The sequence below is a fragment of the Rhea americana genome, unplaced genomic scaffold, assembly GCF_003343005.1.
Source record: "Rhea americana isolate MKP2758 unplaced genomic scaffold, rheAme1 scaffold_9, whole genome shotgun sequence".
Lineage (NCBI taxonomy): Eukaryota > Metazoa > Chordata > Aves > Rheiformes > Rheidae > Rhea > Rhea americana.
This window is the reverse complement of record NW_028187088.1, coordinates 1921729-1938363: the sequence shown is the minus strand read 5'-3', so window position 1 is coordinate 1938363 and position 16635 is coordinate 1921729. Positions and strand designations below refer to the sequence as shown.

The window sequence follows — 16635 nt, the reverse complement described above, 5'->3', positions numbered from 1 at the left end:
GCCCGCGAGCGGCGGCAGCAGCGCCCGCAGGCGGATCGGCCGGCCCTGAGCTCGCGCAGCGCGCCGCCGCGCCTCAGCACCCCGGCCACGCGCCGCCCGCAGCCAGAGCGCGCTCCGCGGCGGCTGGGATATAACCCCGTTTGCCAGCATGCTCAAGGTAAGGGGTGCCGGTTTCCTGCCGGAATCCTCTCATCCATCATTCGGGGGATGCAGAGGAGCAGGGGAGCTAGTCCCTAGCACATAGGCAAAACTGTAGTTTACTGATTTGTATATACCGATGTTAATGCTCTTACATGCTATTTATGCCCCGTGAAGGAGATTTCAGTCTCCAAGCGGTTTATTGTTTGAGATTCAGAAGCAGGATATSTGCGACTCCCATCTCTTTCCATGCTGTTTCATTGCAGACAGCATAGGAAAAGAAATAATGAGTAGCAAGGGAGAATGGGGGAAGGGAGGGTGTATAATTTCATCTAGAGGATTTCTTACTATTTATCTGTAATGCGGGGCTCAATGTTTCAGGAAACCTGCAAAGAGTATGGTCTGCTGTTGGGCATCGTGCTTTTCTATGCCTGGGAGTTCATTATAGGTTTTATGTCTTCTGTTGTACTGAAATAGACTATGAGTAAAACCCAGTAGTATGTATTTTGAGGTTCTGAGTAATTTCAGAAATGTAGTTAACCGAAGAGGAGTTGTTAGTAGTGAATGCTAAGATGAAAGATGAGCATCTGTGGGAGCTATCCTTTTATAAGCRTCATGCTTACACTCTTGCGCTTGCTGAGGCTGCTCTAGGGATTAAAAAAGTCTTACTATTGAAGACAAAGGGCATGGGCTGCTTTTCAGTTAGACTGGGGGAACATCATAGCAACTTCATACCCTCTGGAACAGCTGCACAAAAAGAAATTCTTGGGTTCTGAAGAATGTCTGTGCTGGGCTGACTGAACTTCTCAGCTGCAGCATGATCCCAAAGCTAACAGCTTAGAAAAAACAAGACTGAGTTATTTGCTCTCCTTTCAGTAACCATAACAAATGAAATATGAGCACAACAGGTATTTAACTAGCAGATGTCACCCCAGCTCCTTTCTGCCACTGACTAGAGTGTTACTTTCATCAGACTTTGCATCTTACAAGCTTTGCTCTCTTCTGCGCACCTCTAGCCGTGGTGCAGGTGCTACTGATGATAGCAGGTCAGGAAAAGGTGAGTGTCAGACCTCAGGATGCTCTGATTAGTCTCATTTGTGCTTTCTGCAAGTGGAGAGTGTCAGACCAGTCATTGCAGAAGATCTAAAACTGCTCATGGAAAATACCGGAACAGTTTCCCCTACCCAGAATGCTCAGGGCCAGAGTGCAAGTGTGTCAAGGAGTGAGACAGACTGTCACATTTTATACCATTTTTGTTGTACCTGTGGTGTGACTAGGAAAGAGGGCTGGACTTCAGTCTGCTGGGGCATAGTCCAGCACCTGACAGCAATGCTGTGCATGCCCATGCCAAAAACAAGTTTCAAACAAACCATAGACGTGCCCATTTGCTCAAAGCTGCCATGACATCTCTTCGGATTCCTCACACGCACACAAGACCTAACTTTGCCTGGAGTTTTTTCTGCAAAGAGGACAGCATGAAGCAATAGCTACAGCACTAGAAGATCTGTATGTTCTTGTCACTGGTGAGTGGTGTAGCCATGGGCAAGTCAGTGCTGTCTGGGCCCTTTACCCTTTTATTTGCCTCAGTTGTTCAAACTGTAAGCTCTTCAGGGTTATGACTGTCACTGTGTATTTGCAGAGCACATGTCAAAGGGGAAGACCAAATGCCATTTGATTATTAAGGTGCTTCTGTAAGAAATAATACAATTACAAAGGTATCAGTAAGCAACCACATTATTACAGCTCCTTAGGCCTTCATCTCCCACTTTGCCATTTCCTGCTTTTAGTCSAAACTCTTCGTTTCCCCTTGAAACATTTCCAGTTCACCCTCAGCCCTCTCTTCCTGGGCCTGTTTAAAGGAATATTATATATAATAAATGAATTGTGCCTCTGGTCTCTGCCTTATCCACCTATTGCACTGATTGCTACTGACAGGCCTAGCACTCTCAGCATCGTGTGATCAAATGGATGTTCAGATTTTTCCCACCATGGAAGCAGGGTATTGAAATCTGCTACAAACTCATAGGCAAAATGGAAGATTACAAAATTAGAGTGTGGTTTTAATGCAGTTGATATCTTGCTAAACCAGCCCATAGGCCATATATATCTTTGTTTTAATTCCATAGATGAAAATAATTCAAATTGAATTCTCCAGCCATGAATTTGTCCCTGGGAAGGCCATGTTAGGAAAGAAGGTCTATCAGTTTATTAACTGTGTGAGCACTCAGTTTGAGCTGAATTTGTTCAGCCATTTTTAAATGATTTATTCAGGCTAGGCATGCTAAAGAATCAAAATAGATATTATTTCTGTTACTTCCTTGTGTTATTCCATTTGCTTAAATGAATAATTGTAGCCAAAGGTATAGCAAAGGGCAGGTTATTAGTAAATTTGACCTCTGGAGCTTCAGTGTTGGTAGAATGAAGGATTAATTCTGTTTGCAGACTTTAGGCTTCCTTAGCCAAACACACGGCGATGTGCATCTTCATATGTCATTGCAGTAACATATTACGTACTCCACAGTGCTAGATAATCTAGTGAGAGATGTGGATGAGCTCAAGCCACTCGGTGCTGATTGTAGTATTTAGTAATAAATTGTGGCTATCCAGCTGCCRTGATAGCTGCGTATAGAGATTAAATGAATGGCCTTTACCTTGAATGTCTGAATTCTGGTGATACTTGAGCATAAATTAAAGGAATGCATGAGCATGATTTTTTATTCATAGTCACGTATATGCCAGCAACTCAATACCTCCACTCTTTACAATAGAAGTAAGTGAATAGGTGGTCCCATCTACCTTGGAAACAATTTTATTGCCTTATGACTTTACCCATTAAAGGGACAGATATAGTACATCATAAAATAGCACACCTACTGTAGAAGCTTAGCAAATACTACCATATGCTATTGCAAATGAAAACTCAGTGTTATGGTTATGTAAAGGCCTCATGTTGCCATTTGGTGTATAGATCAAATGATCCGGAAGAGTAAATGTGAATTAAGTAATGGTGTTAAATTAACACAAACTAAATAATTAATTAAATATTTTAAAGTAGTCAAGAGATTTTACTTTTCTATTTATTGTGCATCTTGGCCCATGGTTTATTATTGTTTTTACAAACTAATGTCATAATACCTTTGCAATAGAGTTGCTCATTTACTTTTCTTCCCTTGAAGTCTGCTGTTTGTTCCAAGTTTTATTTTAGAGCATACCTGATACATTGATGAAGTGCACCATGACTTTTTAGTAGGTGCACAGCTAATGGTAATTCAGTTTGCCTCTTACAGCATTTCATACAACTCTTGATAGAAATGCTCATTGTAGGCACAGAAAACATTTTTTTTTGTATTACAGGAATATGGTTTAATTCTGCAAGGTGCTGATTTTATTTATTTCCATTAGCATTCAGCGAGATCAGTGCCATGCATGCCCTGTCTGTCTGTTAAGTTTTGCATAGACTGTTCACTGGTCATCACTTCCCTATTAAGTACTAGAACTTGCATTATCCTTCCTGAGATTTGTTTGTTTATTTATAAGCTTTCATGTTCAGAGGCTGAAGGAACTGGATTTGTTCAGTCTGGATAAAATAGCACCTAGGGAGGACATAATAGTGGCTTTCCAAAACCTACTGGGGTTTATCTAGGAGATGGAGCCAGACCCCACAGTGATGTATAGTGGGAGAACAGCATATTACAGACATAAATTGAAACAAGAGGAAACAGACTGGATGTTGGGGAAAAGTTTTCTGCGAGAGAACAATCTTTCACACAGTAGTGCAGATCAGCATGTGCTTGTCCAAGGTTCTGCTTGATAGTCCAGAGCCTTTTAACAGTTTGCAAAGAACTCTGTACAAAACTGGTCTTTAAAGTCACCAATGTAAACAGATTTATTTGTTAATTTCTTTGTCATGTCAATATAGTAGTAATATTTTGGCTCCTCGTTTGTACCTTTTACCCTGATGAACTCAAAGTACTTTAGAGGTTGAACACTAGTGCTGGTAAGTATCTTCACATGAATGCTATTTTATATAGACTCTTCTTTTTTTTTCAGGAGTCTTTTTTCTTTAATTGCCTCATTAAGATCTATGGCAAGGTTTATCAATATTCATCAGTGTGCGTACTGCTTGTGCCAAGGACTGCACCTCCCTCCTATAATCTCAGCACCTTCCCTAAAAGTACTGTACTTTCTTTCCACCATCAGCATTGGGGAGCCAAAGTGGTCTTCTGTTCTTGCTAGATGTTTTTTTCATATAACATACTGTCTAATTCTGTAAACAAGTGTCAGTTTTACCAGTAGGAACTGACCAGGGATGGCAGGAGGAATTTCCCCCAGAAAATATGCTACTAATATCAAAGGGAAGCTAAGGGGGTACCTAAGCGTTAAAACAGGAGAAAGTAATTAGGTTGCATGGGGAAGAACATGAAGGATAATATTGAAAATATCTAAATGCCTTGCTCATGTTGTATGCTATGCAAAGTCAGCACAAGGAGAAAAGCTGTAGCAGTCAGAGGGAATCGGAGAAACAGTGAGAAGGATAGGAGGTTTAGGGGGAAGAAAGACCTGGGACTTTTTACCTTAGAAATGATGAGGTTTGCCTTAGAAAAGGAGAATTTAGCAAGAGTCAAAGAAGGATTAGACAATTCAGTAGACAAGGATATCCAGGAATAATTATATATATATTTTTTGTATAAACATATTAAAATATGCAAATATTTTGAAAGAGTATAAATCCTCATTCTTTCAGACTCAAACCTGACTTGAAAGCAGTGTTACTGTACAACTGACGAACCTTACAGGCTACTGGATGTGACAGTATTGTGTGAATTAACCCTATGGGCTTAAAAATGAGTTCCCAGTAGAAGACAGTTACATGTTTGGAAGTCAGATGGATTTGCCCTATGTGTCTTTGATCTGTGGGATCAGACCAACTTTTGATGCATAGATGCATATTCATACACAGAAATAGTGTTGCATTTGCCAGAATTCAGATGATGGGTTCATGTGGCTGTATCTGATTCCGTATATGGGAGAGGAAGGAAACAGGCTTTAGTTTCAGCRCCTAGCAAGCTATAGACAGTACCTCTGTTGCTGTGACAGGTATACATCTGTTTCTTTCTCATTAGTCTTATCAATGTCTCCCTGAAAACTGACTTACAGCTTTTCTTAAAGATTTTTTTTTAATAACACAGTTGGCTTTCTAAATAACAACTTGTTTTAAAATGAWTTCATGAGATCATCTTTTTTAATGCAACTCTGGCTACAAGAAAAGCTCAATGCACTGTTAGAGTTCTTACAGCTTTTGAAAAGGCTCAACAGCTTTTTAAAAAGAAACTTTTTTTTGATTCTTTGGATTATGAACTTTAAATTATTATATTGTAAATACATAGATATACCATACAAAATCACACACTCTAGCTTCAAAAAAGTTTAACACAACTGTGCATCATCATTTAATTTATGAGAAATAGCATATAGTTCACTTAAAGTTTGCAGCAATAGTATAATTCATGTTGATTCATGGAATGTCTCATCTTCCAGCATGAGAAATAAATTTCTGGTCAAAACAATGTAAAAAAGAAAAGCTTGTAACAAGTTTTAATACCCTCTGTATTCTCAACATGTTTTGCAAGCTAATTGTTAAGTAAGTATCTTACTAGATGCATGATGTAGATTTATTTCTCTGATTTTAAAGTTTGAGAGATAGAGAGGTTAGGTTTTTGATCCAGTAAAATTACAGGATTTTTGGGAGGGTAGGCTCTGTAATTGTAAAATATTCAGAACTGTCATAACCATTTTTGAGAACAGGATTTAGGCTTTTATGTTCCTTAGGAAAACTACCAAGATCACAGTATGTGATAGTGTTAGAGGTTGTCTAATGATATAAAAACATAATGTGAGCCTTCGAACAATAATATTRGGTAGTAGTGGCAGCATAGGGTATTACAGCATACCTTGGTTACATAGCCACAAAGGCTGTCAGAATATATACATGCATGCATACATGCTCACACTTAAGTATTTAATGYATTTATCCTTATTGTCTTATTTATAATATGATCTGCTTTCATGTATATAGCATCTGCTTTATAAGTGATATGGTTAGATATGCAAGTAGTCTATTTATGTGTGCATGGGAGCTAAATTACAGACTCTGCCAGGATTAACCATCTTTAGAAACAGAAGTGTAGTTTGGGAGACAAATGAAAGAAAGTTTACCATGCCAGAAAATGGTATTCTTCTGAAACTATAAGAAAAGTCATTTGGTTGTTTGACTGCACTGGGTTCAGTTCTGCTTTTCATATCTTTCTATCACAGTTGTGCTTTTTTCTTAAATTGACCATAGCCRTAGTATTACACAGTGCTCTGATGAATGCAGAGACGAGTTCTATAATCCATGCTTTCTCCATATTGAGGAGTGCCTGTACCATTAGAGTAGCCCTATTTTTGATTATTATCCTTTGCCTTTCACACCTTTTCAGAGGCGATACAAATATTTACAGGTTGGCTGTTCTTCTTGACACCTAGAGGCAGAAGTTCAGTAACGTTAACATTCATTTCTGGTTCTTCATTGAACTGAGAATGCTGCATTTACATTTGTGTACTTTATATTTTCTTTTAAGGTTTTCTGTTGTAGCCAGCAATGTTTTCATCATGTCCATTATCCCAAATATTTATTTTGATGTACGTATGAAATGAATATGTTGTGTCGTGCTACTTCCAGATGAACTGGATTCCAATATAAGACATACCAGACAATATTCTAAATTATATTAATTTGTTCACTAGCTTCATATGTCCAGAAATGACAGAGACATTCTAGTCAAGAGTATGATATTCATGTGGTACTAAATTGGACAAAACCCTTGGTTCATGGAGTATTATAAATAAGTCTTACTAAATTAGACTTCCTGAGCTGAACAGAGCTGCTAGATCTTTGATAAAGATGTTGAACAGTATTTACTTGTAATAGGTCTATTATCCTCAGTACTAGTCCTATTTCTTAGTTTTTCAGAGTTACCTCTCTTCTAATAGAGATTGAATCGCTCTTGTGATAGCCTTTTACCATGCAATAATTTTGGCAAAGAGCCTCCAGTTGCTTTGCATGCTTAATGCTGGCATCTCTACAAATACCTCATCTGTGGCCATACCTTTTTCAAGGTCACTTCTAATGTGCTGAGTGATATTTTGCTCTTGACTTCCCCAGGCAGAGTACAGTTTACTCTGATCACTGTCAACAAATGTGATAGGTGATTTCAGATGAAGCGCTTGCTCACGAGGTATTTAGAAAAGAGGCGTAGAGATAACTTTAGTTCTGAAGCATCCAGAATTTTGGAGTGCTTGATGCATGATTTTTGCCCTATCTTGAAATTGTTACACATTGTCAAATATTTACTTTGCATCTGGATTAATCTAKCCCTTTGTCACTAATCAAATAATTTTACCTCTTCTGAGCAGACATCATCAAGAAAAGCAGCTCCTTGTGGCTGATATTATGATTTATGTTACTCATCTGMTGTTTTTCCATATTCAGGGAAGTGATATGTGACATTGTAGTTGTGTTCTACTTTGCTTGCTTCCATGTGATTATTTATGTTTCCTTGATGTTGTGGGTTATACTTTATATCTCTGATTGCACCCTCTGAACCTTATAAAGACTATAAAGTAAGAGGAATTACTATCATAGTCACAGCTGTACGTCTGTTATGTAAACATGCTTCCTCTCTGTAGTTTGTTGTTAACTTAAACAGTAAGACAAACATCAGCGTATATGCTGTCTTCAACTATATTCCCTGCAGGATAGCTCTGTTCCTAGTGTCTTTTACTTCAGGAAAAAGGCTTCAGCTTCCTCTGTGCTTTGGTAAATTGTGTAAAATTAATTCAGGTGAAGGCAGTGTTTGAGCACATACCAAAGAACACACCACAAGGATATAATCCAGACTTTGTTAAAATCCAGGGAGACATCTCCCACTACTTCAACCCACTAATGCTAAGTTTAAAACTCACTAGAGCTAGTATAGACAGGACTTCAGCAGTCATCGCCTGTGTGCTGTTATGAAAGAAGCTTGCATAGGGCATAGATCTATGTGAATAGAGTACACAGCCAAAACCACATCAATCAGTTACACTTGTTCTTCCTTCTATAGAGTTACCTCAATTACCTYAACTGTAATGGATGTGATGGGTATGTCGTTATAAGAGAAAGGAGCTATAGATTTAGTTTGTCAGGAGCTGTGCACTCCCTATTCCTGCATAAGTCAGACTTCTATGGAGCAACCTCTGCAAACTCTGAAGCAACAGCCAACATGCATGTGAAGTGTGCAGGTAGGACAATCTGTGCCTAAATTTCCTCTGTAAAAGAGACAGATACTTCTACCCTCCTTCACTTCGATGTTGTGACTCTAGAGCCAGTAATAGTTTTTAAGGCTTCCAGGTATTACAGCAATAAGCTTAATTTAAGGGTTATAAATAATGAAGGTCTCAGTTCTTCTTTGTCTGGAATAAACATTTTTAAGATTGTACTATCAGAATATAAAAGAAAGCACAGTATTTGCGATACCCCTAGGCAAAACCTTCTGTCTTTCTCCCTTTTCTGTGCTGGTTTCCATCACCCATCTGAAGTCACCTATTAGATCACTCAATCCACTGCAAGATTTGAAAGCTCAAGTCAGGGTCCTTCTGCAGCAAGGTGTCCAGGCAGAGCACATATCCGGGTATGTACAGTTCTTCCAGCAAGCAAAAGAGAGCGACTGTGCTAAGCCGTTTGAAAAGAACAATGAAGCTTAAGAGCACATTGATAAAGAGTACTCCTCTGAGTAGTGAGGCAGTGTTCCTGCGGTATAGAGCCCATTCAGATTTCAGGGTAGATAGCTGCTGCCATGCTTTATCAGCTTTATCTGTTGGACACCTAACAGCTAAACACACTCCTTGGGAAGCAGGGAACAGGCTGTGACTGCCCTAACAGCCTAACGCTAATCCAGAGAGTAATGCTTCCCATGCTTTTGCACCAGTGGCATTTGATACTCAGTGATGAATTAAATAGGCCATACAAAGTTATCAGGGCTAGATGTGATATCAAGCCAGTATATGTCTGCCCTTCACAGACCAGCAACCACATGCACAGTTGCTGAACTTTTCATTGTACTTGATGTTATTGGAGAGCCGGTCTGTAAGGTACTGTTTTATTATCTCTAGTGGGAGTGTATGCAGGACTTACAGGAAAAAAGTAGCTTCTTTCCTCTCCACARGTCTTTTTTTCCCCCTGAGCTTTTGTTTTCGGTGTGTGATTCATCATTGCTCAGCGTCTTATGTAAACCTTTATTCCAGTGCAAAATGGACTTAAATGGGACACGCTCTGAGCACTCTGAGAATAGCTACAAATGACTGCAGAGTACAGGCCAGCGATTAAGGTCTGATCCTGTACTCCTTCTGTTATAGCTGTAGTTATGAGAGATTGGGCACAGGAGTATATCCTTAAATACAAGTTTTAATCTATTAGCTCTTTAAGCATGTCAGTTCTCTTTTTGGAATATATCACTGTATCTGCTGTGGTTTGTTTTTTTCCCTAGCAGTCTACAATGATTTATTTGCAAACCACAGAAGCTGTATTCTCACCCACTAAATTATCTGTTTCCAGTTCTAAGCCTTCAGTTACTCTTCAGACAATGATTTTGTTTGTCTCTGCTACGTATGCATTTCTRTTGTTAACATTATCATTTGCTAATTACATTACATCAAATCACTTGCCTTGGTCATCAGCTGTGGTATCTGTATGTACTTTTAGGGATAATCAGGGAATTTCCCAAATAACCTCTTAACTATATTTTACGTATCTTTAGRTCAGATCTGTACTAGACCTATATAGCTGTGTCAATATAAAAGATGTTGGCAGTATAACCCATACTGGATTATTTTCCCTGAGGAAAATAAACAGAATTTATTTTATTGTGCTTACATTCATCTTGGTTGGTGGAACAATGCAATCAAAAATGTATCTCATAGCTCTGGTTAACATTACCAAAAAATCTTAAGATGCTAATTTAGTACCTGGCTTTATGGAATGTATGAACAAATTGGAATGTTAGAAAGGATAATCAACAGAAGCAGCTTTGTGTTTAATAACAAAGCTGTTTTACCCTGATAGGAGAGGACAGATAAAACATTTATGCTCTTTCTTGTTGCCAGTGTGATGTAAAAGATTTCATATCGACAAGAAATGGGCCCAAACAATAAAATCGTGATGCCTATCAATTTTATTTTGTTTGAGCAATAAACATATCACATAGCCATCAAACACTATCTGTTTAGAAAACAGGCAGATGAATTTATAGGTCAACCAAATCCAGTTGGCAGCTTTAATATGTTTTTCTTTATGCCATTCTAGCAAACAATGCACTTGTTAAAAAACTAATTAATGCTAGAGCAGACAAACAAACCAACAAAAGAAGCGCTTACAGGCAGTGTTCATAGGAGTTAGAGATGGAAAAGATCCATTAGGTCATCCCCCCCTATTCTCCTAATAAAACAAGACTGTTTTCTCGAATGAGAAGGGAAGAGTCAGTGAGCTGAGCAAAAGAGTAAAGACAGAGGAAATGGCACTAGGGAGTGACAGAATAACAGAAAGTTCATAGAAAAGGAAACAAAAGTAAGAACAGTATGAGCAGTAGGCTTCAAAAATAAGGTTGAAGCAGATTGCATTTGGAGGTCATTTGGGAAGAAGGTTTCTTTACAGTGCTTATCTAGTTATGTAAAGAAAATGAGTAGGATCGTATGGTTGTGCAGGGAATATATGGGGACAGAACTAATAAAGGAATAAAGGGACGCCAAATAGTTATACATAGCTCCTTTATGCCCTGTGTTGGGTGGGGCTGGTGGTAGGCTTTCAACACCGTTGAATTGGGAACAATTACATTTTACATTCCAGATTCACAATTTATGCTGTAAATTTTCCAAAATATCTGGCAGAATACTTTTAGCTTGAAACTAAATATAATGCTGTCAGATTCTTCTTTAGAGTTAGTTGCAACAAATTTAAAATAGTCTTATTTTCTAGTGTGCTCGTTTCTCCCTTCTTTGTAATCCAGTTTATCAAGCACACATTCTTTTGGGGTTTCAGAAGTAGTTATCCTTTACCTTGCCTAGTCTTGCTGTATACCTTTCAGGTGAGCTGATATGCCTAACCTGTTGTACAAGAAAGCTTGTTACTGAACTCATTCAAATATTCGTTTAAGCATTGGCATTCTTGCCTAGAGACGTTTCTCACCTGACTGCTGACTGCAGTGACTCTACTTTGGCAGCTTTGTCCTGCATTTATTTAATCTTTTGAAACCAACTTACTCTGCTTTTAGAGTTGTGATATACTTATTAAAGTTACTAAATATGAATCTTGGATAGAGTGAATAATTCAATTGCTTTATGATCTCGATTTTAAAGTTTTTTCTAACCAATAAGTTGTGCTAGTTTATACTAGCACARCTAGTAGTGCCATGGTAGCTGTATGCTATATAAATAATATTTTTAAAGTGTCTGTATATTGTATGGATATGAATGTCAACATGCACGTGTGTATCACCATGTGAAGGCCACCAGGTGAGTTCATCAGGCTGAGCTGCTTACAGGACRGCATGYCTTCCCATATACYACCATGAGAAAATCTCATCCATACCACTTCTTTTAWATATTCTGTTTTCAAAATCATCAAGAAAAAGCAGATAAAACTACCTCTTAAATTATATTTCTTCTTAAATTGTAAAAATATTATTTGTATACCATGGCTAGTTTATACTAGCCCAACTGAATTCTTTTATGTAAATACAGGAGAGATGGTTGTTTTAAGAGGAGCATATTTCAATTTTATTTAAACTACTTCTTAAAGTGATTTTGTCTAAACCAAGTAAACTAGTCAGGTCAGAAGATAAATGCCTTCATAGTCTTTTGGACTAATTTAATGACATCTATTTAAAATTCAACCTTAGTTATTGCAATGCAGCTTTCTTGAATTAAGAAATTTGTGTGTGTTCTAAGCTGTGATTCTTTCATGCCACAGTCGTCATTAAATCATCAGGAAGCTTATTTTCTTTTTTTCTGCTAGTTGCCTTGTATTTTCCTTTATTCTGTGTCATTATTACACTGCCTGGTGGTGTAACCAACACTAGTACCAGCTCAAGGGATGGGCTTGAACATGAAGCTATGGTAAAGTGATAATGCCCACCGGTCAAGGCATCAGTGCAGGTACATATCAGGTAAGAGYAGTCTTAGAGAAATACATGGGAAGTGCAGAAGTCAAACAAGAATTCTTCTTGATGAACTAAGTATAAAGCTAAGAACTGAGGTGGCCTTTGATTAATTACCCTTTTTTTGTGTGTTTTGATCTACATGTCAATGGAGCTGCTCTGGTGTTTGTGCTGTACCTATTCTGTGGATTCATTATTTAAGCCTATCAAGCCAATCCCTAAAGTGTGTGCCATGCTAACAAAGATATGTCAAGGATCTYTGTTTGGCTTTAAGTGTTTAGAAATACAATTTAAGAGGTATTTTTCTTATCTGCTTTTTCTTGATGATTTTGAAAACAGAATATTTAAAAGAAGTGGTATGGATGAGATTTTCTCATGGTAGTATATGGGAAGGCATGCTGTCCTGTAAGCAGCTCAGCCTGATGAACTCACCTGGTGGCCTTCACATGGTGATACACACGTGCATGTTGACATTCATATCCATACAATATACAGACACTTTAAAAATATTATTTATATAGCATACAGCTACCATGGCACATTGAAGGTAAGCATGCCTAGCTGTTGGATAACATAAATGAGATTCCGAGGCTCTAGAAGTCTGTCATAAAGGTCATTAACTAAAAGTCTTTTTAGTTTATGTTAAAAATAGTATTGAATGTCTCAGCCCTACAGCAGTATTCGGATTTTCTCTCTGTCTGACAATGGGTTGATGTGTTTTATTTTTTGAGAACATCGTTCTGCTTTCAGTAGCCCTTTTTCTGCAAATTYATATTTTATGTGATGTGGATGTCAGATTATATTAACGTTTTCTGCAGAGAAATAAATGCTGTTTTCAAATCATGGAAAAGCTTTATATGAAGGGAACAACACAGAATATGTGGCATTTGTGCACATTGGATTCTTATTTTATACCTGTAATAGTAGGGCAACTATGATTTTATGGGTATGAATGCATGAGTACCTGTTGTCACACATCTAATTTTTTCCCCTGTAGGCAGTACCATCATATAAACCATGTTTAGTTGTACTGAATGCATTGATCTGCTGGATACCTGAAATCACAGATAAATACTCTAATTTCATTATCCTCCCAAAGCAAATTGGAGCATGAAATCTTTATTAGACACTTAATAGCCAGAAGCAAGCATGGAAAAAAGCAGTAAGACACTGTTTTATTTGGAGAAACATCTCGGAAAGAACATTCTCTATTGAAGGCTGTTTTTCATACGGCCTCTGACTTTCCTTCTGTCTTTGGTGGGCCATGATGGCTGCTACAGGATAGTGTTGGTTGTAAGCTTTTCTGTGTAGCAGGAGACAGGGTCATCTCAATAGAAGGGACTATGTGCCACCACAGCTGTGCATCTCTGGCTTATTTGCTTCTTTAGGTTCTCCTCCCTCATGAGTAGCCAACTGCCAACAAAGCGCTCCCTACAATTCTAGCCTTCCTAGGCAGCAGCAGCATGAAATTGGTTTTTCAGATGTTCCCTGTCACTGACAATACTCTAAACAGGGCACAGGTGGTGGTGATGAAATTCTGAGTCACAGTGGAGACATCAGAGATATCTGTGGACTGACTTGTTTAAGGACACACTGGGTCATTTCATTCATATTTAGGAAGGTTTTTACACAGAATTTCAGATTAGATGTTCACAGTCATGTTATCAAGAAAGCTGCACTCTCATCTGAATACCTTAATGAAATGCATAGGTTATAGTAAGTTTGGGGAGTTTAGCAGCCCTGAGGACATTGCCAAAGAAAGACATGAGCATTGACAAAAATCGGCTGCATCAGTTCAGTAGGGATAAGAAACCAAAAGATGACTAAGGAGTTTGTGAAACTGCAGCTCTTGAGCTGTTTTTAAAAACAGTAAATATAATTTCCTAACTGATAGTGTGGACTCAATAGAAATTTCAAGTAGAAATTGCAATATATTTTTTTACCCTTACCTTCCACTAAGGGAAAGGGTTTTTATTCCTCAATGGGGAGATGCATTATCAAACAACCTGGAAAACAAAGTGATGTTAGCACTGATTAAAGAATTATTTTCTTTGAAAAGCATGACAGAGTACATGGCACATAGGGCAAGTTTCAAATTTTGTGATGATTGGTACCAGACTTGGTGTGTTCCATTCCACATTGAGAAGAACCCTGTAATTAGCTTTATGTCTTTACATTAGAATTAAGTTGGAAGTAAGTACTGKTGTGAGGCAATACTATAACTCAACTGAGTTAATTATGATTACTTTTTAAACACTGAAGGATTTGCAGTAATAATAATTATACCACTGAACATATAACAATAACACTGTACTACCTATACTAACTATATAGTATACTACTATATACTAACACTATACCACTATAACAATAAATAAAAAAAATTGCCATCAAGTCTTTATTTTGATAATATTTTTCAGTAATAGAGACTTATAAAACTCACTTTTTAAGCTAACTAATTCAATCTAAGATGTATGCTTTACACTTTTTTCTCATATAAGCATCGCAATTCAAAATTATCCTATTTTCTTGAAGGAAAGTGGTGAAATACTGTGATATTTCAAGTTTACAAAGAGCAGCTATATATACACCATAAAAATGGTTGTTGGATCTCCACTGCAACATAGAAAATACTGTCATGCTAACATAGTTACACAGCATCTTAATATTTTGGTCTGGGACAGGTTCTAGAAACTTGAGTGGCTTTTAAGGAAGCTTTGACACAGAATCTCAAACGTATCTTCAGGATAATGACAGTATTGTAATAGGTATAGTTTTAAATCTACCATGCTGTCAAATAAAAGGGCAAATCTAGCCTTGGCACATCTCTCTTAGTAATGTGGGTGCTAAACCAGGGAATAATTTCCCTTATTGTATTTAACRGCATGTTTCAGATTTATAAGCCATTAAAATATGACTCGATCAATTAGAAGGTAATTGTGGCATGTGTTTCTAGTGCTAAGGGATTAACTGTATTTGATCTCAGTGTGGTTAACAAAGGCAGTTAGCTACTGCTTTAAATATGAATTAAATCTACAAAGCATAATGACTTCATTGAGAGCAGGACTTGCCCAATGGCATATGCTCTAAAAATGGACTGTTGACTTCACTGAATTAAGTGGGAACCCTGACCTGAATGAAAACATGATCAAGCCCCTAACGGTTCCTTCTGTAAATGATTCACACCTGAAATTTACAAGCAAATTTTGATTCTCTTTCATGTTCTTTAAAGAGATACATGAATTACATCCACATTCTGTCCTTTCTGCATAAACCAACACCTAGCTTTAGAGTAACTTAATAAAGCAGAGATGGAAAGAGACTGAAAAATAATGACTGAGCACTTGCCAGCATTTGCTATCACCAGTAACTGTTACTAGAAAATCCAGTTTTGCATATTAGATGAAAGCCAGCAACGGAGCTGGAGCTGTTTGAGAAATTCTTGTTTTCACAGCTTGTAGTTAACATCTCTTCAGCTGGTAACCAGTATATTCTCCATTCTAATTCACTGCAGTGCAGAGTAGAATTGGTTGGCTTAATTCATGGACAGTATACTYAGCTGTTACAAGCTGATGGTCTCATGAAGGCCTTCTGTAAGCTGATRGTCTCGTAAAGACCTCCTGGTGTTTTACCACTGAATTTGGGAGTATTTGAAGAACTATAGGGAAAGCAAGAATCTATTATACAGTGCTTAGTTCAGGCTGTCCTCAGTTCAGGTAATACRTAAGTCCTGCTAGGGTCTCAGACACTGAATACTGTTCAACAGGAACTAGCAAAAATACTTGTCTTTCTGGATAAATAAATAAATAAATAAACCTGAACTTTAAAATAAATAAATCAACTTTTTAATAAGCTTTTAAGATAATGTGTGTTGGTAAATTGCAAAGAGATTTGTGATCTCTCTTAGCAGTTCCTTTAGTCGATAGTAAGAAGTACATAGCCAGAATTGTATGTTGCACTGTAGAGAACTGGAAAAAGAGGAACAGAAGGGTTAAAGCTGCTGATGAGAAAAGGCAGAAGGGATGTTATGCTCCCCCCACCCAGGGCATAATAGGTGGAGGAGGGGAGAGGAAGTGAGATCTTCTGTGGCTGAGATCTTGCCTTTTCTGTTGTTCCTTGCAAGTCTGCTATCCATTAAAGGCTCAGTGAAGGTACTGCTCTCTTTTCACTCTCTGCCATATCTCCAAGATCTACAAAGGGAAAAAATACATTATTTGCTTTGTGTGTTTTGTGCTTCACAGTGTATGACCCGTGCAGCCCCAGCCCC

General features: G+C 37.8%; 1 protein-coding gene across 1 annotated transcript in view; it reads left to right on the top strand.

The window, feature by feature from the left end:
* Nucleotides 1-6: 6 nt before the first annotated feature.
* The window catches only part of BCAT1 (branched chain amino acid transaminase 1), a 71434-nt gene continuing 54805 nt past the window's right edge, over nucleotides 7-16635 (top strand). The window contains exon 1 of the mRNA XM_085324098.1: nucleotides 7-157. Coding sequence (XP_085180224.1) covers nucleotides 149-157 — 9 coding nt within the window. The 5' untranslated portion in view covers nucleotides 7-148. The remainder of the gene's footprint in view (nucleotides 158-16635) is intronic.